The sequence below is a fragment of the Nuphar pumila genome, chromosome 6 (assembly GCF_984573655.1).
Source record: "Nuphar pumila chromosome 6, dmNupPumi1.hap1.1, whole genome shotgun sequence".
Lineage (NCBI taxonomy): Eukaryota > Viridiplantae > Streptophyta > Magnoliopsida > Nymphaeales > Nymphaeaceae > Nuphar > Nuphar pumila.
The window spans coordinates 2540399-2550599 of NC_143254.1; the positions used below are offsets into that span (position 1 = coordinate 2540399).

At 38.0% G+C, this 10201-nt stretch overlaps 1 protein-coding gene across 4 annotated transcripts; it reads right to left on the reverse strand.

The window, feature by feature from the left end:
- Nucleotides 1-4657: 4657 nt before the first annotated feature.
- On the reverse strand, nucleotides 4658-9676 carry LOC149833657 (uncharacterized). Of its 4 annotated transcripts, none has more exons than XM_090009800.1 (6): nucleotides 9434-9676; nucleotides 5840-5915; nucleotides 5700-5762; nucleotides 5137-5181; nucleotides 4969-5025; nucleotides 4658-4861 (listed from the first exon to the last, which is right to left on the reverse strand). In XM_090009800.1, exons 1-6 carry the CDS (start codon nucleotides 9613-9615, stop codon nucleotides 4769-4771), a joined length of 516 nt encoding a protein of 171 aa, XP_089865926.1. In that variant the 5' UTR covers nucleotides 9616-9676; the 3' UTR covers nucleotides 4658-4768. The 4 variants fall into 4 exon arrangements, 2 of the variants coding, with proteins under 2 accessions (XP_089865926.1, XP_089865927.1); XM_090009801.1 differs by having other exon boundaries at nucleotides 4658-4872; XR_016432466.1 differs by having other exon boundaries at nucleotides 4815-4861; nucleotides 5137-5346.
- Nucleotides 9677-10201: the final 525 nt, after the last annotated feature.

Here is a 10201-nt window from a genome sequence, read left to right on the forward strand (position 1 = left end):
TCATCTGGTAGGAGCCACTTGTGAACGTCACCAAGTTGATAGGATGTCACAAGTTTGAAACCCACCAGTGGCACCCCTGCAAGGTTGAAGCCTAGTTTACTCTTTGGTGGGCAAGAGAGACCTCAAGAGTTTAACCAACTGCAAGCCAACAAATGTGCGGTCAGTGATCTGATCCAAAAGGGAGTGTGTGGCGTACAGTCTCATACTTAGGCTTAAAACAAGTAGGATATGGTTAGTTAGAAAGCAGATCAGATCAGGTAAAGTGATTTGACATCTTCACCGTCCATTGCTTCATCCCATGGTGGTCCTTTGGATATTCTAAAAGTGACTTGGCAGATCACCTGATCTGCTTCCCCTTAGTTGCCTGTTCAAAACATGTCCATTTTAACATTTAAAAAATAGATTGGATGTGGATATAGTCATGGGTATGTCAACTTCAATACTAAATAAAATAATAAGTTGACGGGATGTCACGAGTTCAAAACCCATAAAGACTGTCTCATGTCACATGGTCAAAGCTTGGTGTACTCTTCCATGGGTCTCCCTACGTCAATGGCTTTACCAATTGGAGGTCTGCTATTATTTGGAGTCCCATCTCCTAAGTCCTAACAACTATGATATTCGCCAAACAACAACAACAACTACGCCTTCATCCCAAAACAATTGGGGTCAGCGAACTATGATATTCGCCATTTAAAAAAAAAAAAAAATCAATTAGTTTTCAAACATTTTACTCGAGTTAGTAAATAACCTGAGTTAGCAATCAGCATCATACTTGGGAATTCAGACTCGACCTGCTTCTAATCTGGTCAAATTGTCCATAATCAGCAAGTTCGCTAAGCCAAACAGTCTGATAATTGGCAAGTTAGATATGCATTATTATTGTTGTTGTGGACAGGCAAAATGATGTCAACCAGACCTTTACCAGTTGCAATATAAAACAATTGCATCCAACAATACATTTGTGAAGGGAACCAATCTGGTGGTTTGTCCTTCCCAACTCTATCTGCTCGTGAAATTCTTAAATTTGCATGTTTATGTCAATTGGTGCCCCAAGGGGGGTTGGCGTAGGGGGGTGGGGTCTTGGCTGCTAGATGGGTATGGGTGTTGCCCTTCTGCGCAAGCCAAAGCATAGCATAGGTCCTGGGAGAAGTGGTCCTAGCCTCGGAGTTTTACGCTGTCAGCATGATGACCAAAGGTATGACAGGCTGACCCAGCCCGACCAGGTCTTCGTGCTGGGTGTGGTTTCTTCAGGTTATAAGTCCAAAAAAAAATGTCAATTGATTGCTTTGGCTTTGAACAATATCCAGCAGGCTAATAAGAGATTAAGGATGTAATTGAGTTGCTTTTGTATGTTTGTTTGATATCTGATCTAACCTCCACGTCTGAACCCGATATCTGATCTAATCTGAGCCCGTTTAGTCACAGCACTAGGCTATAATTTGTTAATTGGATGTGGATTGAGTATAGTTTTTTATCTATCTAATTTTTGAATCCAATTCCCTTAGATCTGACCACTTTGGACTCAAGTCCAATCCACATACATTAAGTAGAAGAAATCTTTGTGGGTTGGGCCTTTTTTTGAAAGTGATCCATTTCAAATCTACGAATATTTTGGTGTAGTTGTGAATTAGGAAAAAAGTTTGGTGCCAATTTGAAAATTTAACCAAATTAAATAACTGTTAATCTATTCCTCAATAGTTGAGTATAGTTTTTTCTCTATCTCATTTTTGAATCCAATTCCCTTAGATCTGACCACTTTGGACTCAAGTCCAATCCACATACATTAGGTAGAAGAAATCTTTGTGGGTTGGGCCTTTTTTTGAAGGTGATCCATTTCAAATCTACGAATATTTTGGTGTAGTTGTGAATTAGGAAAAAAGTTTGGTGCCAATTTGAAAATTTAACCAAATTAAATAACTGTTAATCTATTGCTCAATAGATTATGGGCCCATTTGGGATCTCACCGTCGGAGTGAAAAAAGAGGTGTCTGAGTGGCTGTTTGGGATGAAGGGAGAAGCAGGAAAACGTGGAACTGGCATGGCATTCGCCGTTTCACGTTTCGACCATAGTGACAAAAGTTAAAAACGGCAAAAACTCGAGAGATTTTGAAAATTTTCATGAACCTAGTGTTTTTTTAGGAAAAATCTCGGCCATAAAAAATTAATTAAAAAATATATAAATATAATTTTTATAAAAAAATATAAATAAAACACACTTAAAAATAAAAATCTCACGATAAATATCTGATAAAACCGTAAATGTCACGATATTTGTCACGGTTTGAAAATCTGGCGAAAAATTGCTGTTTTAAACTTTCAGGCAATTTCTCACGATATTATAAATCAAGTGATATTTGTTACAGAGGTCTCGATTAACACCGTCGGAAAGTGGTAGTTGGCAAATCCTATGCCGAATTCAGTTTCAACATCGCTCCCAGCTGCCTTGGAAGCCCTCCCTACCTACCAAATTAAATACCACTTTTCCTTCCTATTTTCACCCACAATCTTGATCTGGGCGCATGGAGAAGACGATCCCAATCTCCTCCTTTTCTTTTGGGTTAGTTGAGCAAAGCCAATCTTGATATATCAGGCTGAGCAGACGATCTCATAGCTTGATTTAGGGACTGTTTGAAATCATGGAACAGGGATAGGAGTTGATGCATTTTGCAAACAGGGCCTTAAAGATGTTACAAAAGAAATTTTCTTTATACCTGACGATGGATCTTTTAGCAGTTGAAATACAGGTGAACAAGTTCATTATCATGCAAGTTTTTTCATTATTGGACCATATTAACAATGCAAGAAGCCTGAATGCAACCAATACAATCTTGTTTGCTATTATTATACACAAGAAGCAGAAAAGAAAGAGAGAACCAAAATCAAACAGAGATCTGGAAAAGCAGAAAAAATAGAGAGGGCTGGGTGTTGTGAGCCTCCTTCATTGGAGTGCATCTCCCGTACGCAAAGGGAAGAAGACTCAAGCAGAGAGGTTCGCTTGTTGATGTACGCACACATAAAATCTTGAAAATCATGCGGCTGGATCTTCAAGAAGAACTATGTGCGAATGGAATACCCTTCAAAACGTAACCTAAAGAAAGAAGGTGATAAATACTTGAAAAGAGAAAGCTAACAAAATTACAAGAGAAGAAAAAGCACCACGTTAGGTGTCTCCTGGCAAAACCCTAACCCAATCGTCGTCACACGCTCAAATAGCTGAAGATATATTTATACCATTCACCACCCAAGGGTTGCCACGCCTCCTAAACCCTAAACTGCATAAATGACTAAAATGCCCCGTTTCCTTCCTTGACACATCCTCCGGGTAGTGACAAACCCGGCGAGTTTTGTGAAAATCTCGTGAAAATATTGCAAAAGATCACCTGAAAGTTAAAAACGACAATTTCTTGAGATATTTTCAAATTTTCGTATTTTTCATCAGAAACATAAATATCACGTTTTAAATGCAACATTTATGTTTTTATTGACTATTTACAGTAAAAAAAAACATGCATATTTACATTTATACTTATAAAGTTATTTTTATATTACATATATATTTTTTATTACTGAAAATTTGACAAAAAAAATATTTTTGCAAGTTTTTGGCTGCCAAGATTTTGCCATGTTTTTTTACTTTTGTCACTATGGTCCTCCAAAGTCCAGACTAGACCGCCATTGTTTTGGGCTATTTCTTTTTGTTAGGCCAAGGGAACCACCACACATTGGCTGGCCTCTGATTGTCCTCACAGCCACCCAGCTTTGACCTTATGGCAATGGATGCCACTTATGGGTTTTGAACTTGTGATGTCTCATCAATCAAATTGGTGACGTTGACAAGTCATCCCTGCTAAATGAGTAGAACCGTTTTTTATGAGCATGTGTTACAAGAAATGGGGGAATAAGAAGAGTTGAGTTTGTGGACCTCCAAATTTATTGAAGGATTTTGAAAATTCACAAATTTATTGTGTTTTTATAGAGAAAATCTCATTAAAAAATAGAAAATGATGAAGAAGATCGAGAAATTGCCGATACGAACAAAAATACCAGTTTTTTCTGTGGCAAATTTGCTTTAACAATAAAATCTTGATTTTTTCAATATATCGTAACACTTTTGTGAAGTCTTTGATTTTCTGTGGTAGTTCGAAAGCATCTCGATATTTGGCACGTTTTTTCCAATAAATCTTTGAGAAACAAAAAAAACCGTGCCTTCAAGAAAACTCATTCATTCATTCGTTGAGAGAATTATTCAAAATATGAAAAGTTATATTTAAGATAAAAACTTTTTAAACAAAAAAAAATACCAATGGGGCTCTGCTTGTCTGGTAGGAGCAGCTAGTGCACGTCACCTTGTGTTGGGACGTTGCAGGTTCAAAACCCAATGGTATAGATGTATAACTGGTAAGGCTCTGCCTAACCCCAGCTTGCCTTTCAAAAAAAAAAACTTTTCAAAAAAGCTGAAATACGGATCCAATTATATTATAGTTCTGTTCATTTACGCCCGAATTAGCATTTTAAATAACAGGGCAAACTGAAACATAGTCAATTTGCAGATAAGGAGCATATAAGACAAAGTAACTTCATATATAGGAATCACATACACAACATTTTACATAGGTTCTAAAAGAAACACACAAGTAAATACCAAAAGAAAAATAAAAGATGAAAAAACTGTATCATCGACAATATTGTCCGGCATGACACCGTTTGCGGTTAAACAAAATGGTAAAACTTGTACAGCAGATGGCAAAAGCCATCAATTTCTCACATTAATCGTAGCTAGCGTTCAAAAACTTCAGCAATTCATTGCGCTTGCTCTCTGCTTCTTTGTCCTCTTTGGTTTTCTCCAGCTTCAATAGAATCTAATGCGGAACTAAAATTCAGTCTCATTATTGACAATGAAATTTACACAACAGAAAATCTTGCCATATGAAATGCATTAGAAGTGGAAAAGTAGAGGCCGCAGTACCTTTTTACCAGATACAGCACTTCGGCGAACATCATCATCTTTGTCACGCCCTAGGAACTGAATCAAAGCAACAACACAAACTTAGTGGCATTTTTCAAGTGTCAGAAAAAGAATTGCAAAATTTCCTGAAAGTGATTCGATGGAATTCACAGAGATATGTAGAAAAACCTTTGAGAGCTGAACAGGACTGCTGCGCCTCTTATCCTGTGGTTTCTATATAATGCTCCCATTGCCCAGAAAAACCCAAGCAAAAAACAATAGCCAGCCAGCCAATCCAGCACCATTTTACCACGTTGCAGACCACAGCTCCAATTTCAAAGAGCCAACCCAAATGGAGGCAGCAAAATATATAAGCACCATTACATGAAAGAGATACAGCTGTATGAACAATAATTACAGGGTCATATACACAAAATCGGAAATGAATGCCTATTAGGTAGGATTATAACCCAGAAGGAGGAAGATCACTTTGGTCTACAACTCTGACAATTCCAATACTCAGAGCTTTCTCAAAACACTAGATTTAAACAAGCCTGCTTCTGCTTGTCCAATGTATGCCTAATAGATTATGAGGCAGGCAAATCATCATGCCTTTCAGGGAGAAGGGGACTGATTGAAGAAATTTGGATATTGATCCGAAACCATTTAGCGCAGACACCAAAAATTTTCTATCATGCGTCATGGAGGATGGAAAAACCCTTGCACTGCATAGAACGTTTTGAAATGCATACCTCCTTTGACTTCTGCTTAGAATGCTTGTGCCGATGCCTCTTACTTCTCTCCTTGTCCTTGATCTACACAGAGGAAAAATTAGAGGAGATCGAATCTGCAGATTAAATATGATTTTCTGAAGAGGACAACAATATATCACCTTCTTAGATCGGCTACTAGACATGTGTTTCTTTGGACGATTAGACATCTCATCTTCACTATCTGATGAGCTTCCACTACAGTTATCATAAAAAGCACAGCCAGTTAAAAATGTTCGTGTGCCCCCATGGCAATTGGCATTGCATTTCAGTGAACATAACAGGACTTGTTGGACACAATCAAGATCCACAGACTTGAAAAAAAAAAAAACAAGTTTAACTAGCATATAAAATGTAGCATGATCTCTCCAAAGACATCCAACAAAATTGGAATGCTACAGAAGATATAAAACATGGAATTGAAGATTAAGGACAGGTTGGGATGTAGAACAAAATCAAACATCTTAGAATTTTACTCTTGAGTACAAGGTTTTGATGGACAATCAATTAACATAAGCTAAAATTTTAAATAAGTTCCTTGCCTAAGTTCTCACGGTTGTCCACTAATGATGGGTAGAATGCTTCAAATTGAAAGAGATCATCAGCTAAATTAAGGGCAGATGAAGACAGTGCAAGGCTGGCACTGGAACCAAGAAAACAAGGCCACTCTTCCAGCCCATGCAACTTTGGTAAATACAGGAGCATCACTTCACCTGACCTAAAAGGTGCTGGAAACTTGTGGAGGGAATAGAGATGTTAGTTTATATAGCACGTATAGCACCAAGATGTATGGTGGGATCACAAGTCATGGGTAAGAGGCTACTGAGTGGCATATATTTTACTTTCTATCCTCTTGAAAGACATGGAGAACCTCACATTAATAAGATACATTAGCAATTGCAGTGTATCTAGTATTCTGTAGGACCATGGGTTTCAGGGTGTAAAGATGACTGAACTCCAAATTAAATTACATGTACTCTGCACTGGTACAATTAGGAATCAAGGTCTCGCCTACATTTCATTTTGGCAGGCAAGGAGCAAAAGTTGGCAGCCGGGGTAAGACTAGGCAATGGTTCTTAACAGCCCAGGTCTGGCCTTGATATTCCAGCAGGCCTCATCAGGCCATCATGGACCTTGATCAACATAAAATTGACAACTTGCAAGCACAAACACTCAATGTTAATTGATCAACAAAGCGACATACATCAAAAGGAAGGTTAGCAATGCAAAGTTCAAGCGGTTGCCTATGCAAACATCAGAAATGCTTAAAATGCAAATGGCTTATAATCGATAGTATTAAAACTTATGGCTTTGCTGGCTGAAAAGAATACATGTACGACTATGGCAATTGGCTAGAGTGAGAATTGAGAAAAGCAGCTGGCTGTAACAGTCAGGGCAAGGTAATGCTGCATTGGTTTACATTAGACTGGACATAGAGACCAAGTTTGATATATAGGCCTAAGTGTGCATGATCCCATTCTCCAAATTGATTTACAACCAAGCAACACTAAATTATATACCTTGGAGAGACACTACACCCAAAATATTGTTGTCTTGCATAAAATGTTCATGTAGATCACAGGTCAAACTCTGACACCAACCTCAATCATAGGGAGCATAATAAATAAAGGAAGAGAAAACAAAATAAATAATCGATTGATCACTACTTGAAAATTGTTCTGTTCAGAAATGAAATGCACCAATGTGCCTGGAAATTCTTATTCCTATTAGACCATTTGTATTTATATGCATTAGGATCCAATTCATGGATTATACATGTCAACATCCAACATAGAAATGCTGCTAAAGATAACTTGAAGCCAAAAAAATCAAGACGAGACATAAATTTTTTGAAGTGGATTAGGTTAGTCAAATTGACATTGGGTCATGAAGCACCAGTACTGACATGACATTCATCCAAAACTAAAGGATTTAGTTACTTTTCCACAGAAAATAAAGAATGACAGCTTAGCTATGTCATAGGGACTCTCCAACTAGGTGCCGCACCCGCGTTGCACCCAATGCAGTCAACCTGACCCTGGGTGCAGTCAATGCACCTAGGGTCATTTATGTGTAACTTTTGAACTTTATATATATATATATATATATATATATATATATATATATATATATATATATATATATATATATATATATATATATATATATATATATATATATATATATATATATTTGCCGCACCCCCGCACCCAAGTTTTTTGAAAGTGCCGCACCTGCACCCATGTGACATAGCAGCTTAGGGTTAGAAATAAAGTTCTCCATAGGGTTCAATATACAGTGCAAAAGGGACAGGAATGTTTTTGGATTAGCAGTTGTCCCTGCTGGTGCAAAGCTATAGACTAAGTTTAACTGAAATTAGGATCTGGAATGGACTTTCCAACCTAGCTGATACAAACCTGGACCCCTGTTTAGTTTGGAAATACCTCGATTAAAATTCACTCCCTATCATTGTCAGTTCTAAGTTTGCGTGTAAAATAGTTTAACTAAGTCCTGATAGTTGCATAGGCTTACATAATACACCTAAATGAATTTCCTGTCATGCAGGCATCTGACCTAAACTACAACCATTGAAGTTCTTAACAAGTCGTGAAGGAAAATTTTGAGCATCCTACTAGATCTAGAATCTCCTTTTTCAGACAATGAATAATCATTCATGGTCCAATTACTAAAAAAAAAAGAAATTCAAATTCCTCAACAGGAACAAATTACCTCTGTCTTAGACAATTCATAACCGTTCACGTTACTAAATCAGCCAGATAGAAATTTACATTTCATTAATACAATTGAAATTTGAAAATTAACAAAACAGACAATAAAAACTGTCTATGTTAACCAAGATCTATTAAGTTCACCACATAATGCATTTCAACTCTTATCCAACAAGTAAAACCAGAAAATGGACTACTTTATCTTTTCGAAGACGGTAGTAACCAACTTTGCTAACAAAAAATAGTAACAAATCCAAACAAAAAAACAAGATTACACCTCTCACTTTCCAGCTTTCTGATGTTTAACCACAGCATCAGATGATTCAAATAAGTTTAAATGCAACAAAGGGAAACTTCTTTTTGAAGTCATCTCAACTATATCCTAAAAAATGATCATGGGTTAAGGCGATCGTTGTCAACCATTGCAGCCAAATTTCAAATTGAGAAACTCAGGCATTTTTCTTTTGTCCACAAATCTTGCACCTCCAAATTTGTTCCAACAATTTTGTAACCACACCATTCCTCACAGACGTTTTCCGCTCATCATTCGAATTAGGCAACAAACGTATTCATCGGAAACCAAACGCAACCATCCAACTCGAACCGTCAGCTGAGAAATATCTATATCAACAAGTCCAAATTCTCTCATCAAACCACATAAACCTTTTCCCATCTCTCTATAACCTCACCCCCACCCCCCAACCAAAATTTACCCAAATTTCCTTCTATGGCCGCTATCGATTTATGGCGCACATAGTACTTAACGCATAACCGACACACGACAATCCCAATATCCACCGCGGATCAACCATTCAGAGAGAAAGGGAAAAAACTAAGGCATCAGATCCTCGCACAGATAAGTCCACGAAGAACACAAACGAATCGACGAAGCCAATCAGTAAAATAACGAGAAAGAAGGAGCCAGATTCTTCAAGACAACGGAAAGGAAAAAGAAAACAAGAAAACCCTAATTCTTGGGAGGATAACCTGTTATCCGTCTCATAAGAGGAGGCAGAAGAATAGGAAGAGGAGGAAGGGTCGTGCCTGCGGCTCCGCTTCGCCCTGTGCCTTTGCTTGCTGCGCGTCTTGGACGGCCCTTTCTCTCTGTCACTGCGCCGGCGCTTCCGATCGGGAGACGACGACGGCGATGGCGACGACGACACCGCCATCTCTGAAAGAGAGAGAAAGAGAGAAACGGCGTCCCAAAATTCCTTCTAAAGCCGCGATCGGGGGAAGATGGGTCGAGGCCTCGAGGGCTAGTGTTACGACAACGGGCTTGGCTAATTTGTTTGCCAAACGGGTAATCGGATTTTATCCGATACCCGACGGAATTCGATTCCGTTTTAGTTGCATTTGGTAAGCCAAAACCATATCCGACTATAATTCGATGCCAAATATGGTTTTGGCTTTTTTTTGCTTCCGACGAATATCTAAATTTAATGGATATTCTGAATCGGCTTATATGTAAAAAAACAGATCGGGTATGAGTTTTTCACCATCATAATCCGAATTATATTTCAAATCCGTCAAGCCAACATCCTAGTGTTGGCCACATCCGATCTGAATCTGAATTGCTTACATCCTTAGACAGGTCCTAAAGCAAACCGGGTCGGGACTTGGACATGAATGCCCTACGACAGAATCCCGTTATGGGGAAAATCTTGGCGATGAAAATATCTCAATAAATGAGAACTTTTTGTTATTTTAAATATATTAAAAGATAGGCGATATTGTGACAACACTTTAAAAATAAAT

Excerpts from the sequence above, each read along its gene's own strand:
- LOC149833657 (XM_090009800.1), bottom strand. The coding sequence starts at position 9,615 with ATGGCGGTGTCGTCGTCGCCATCGCCGTCGTCGTCTCCCGATCGGAAG. Across the intron at positions 5,916-9,433 it reads TCTTATGAGACGGATAACAG|TGGAAGCTCATCAGATAGTG; the intron begins GTTATCCTCCCA and ends TGATAACTGTAG. Across the intron at positions 4,862-4,968 it reads GTGCTGTATCTGGTAAAAAG|ATTCTATTGAAGCTGGAGAA; the intron begins GTACTGCGGCCT and ends GTTCCGCATTAG.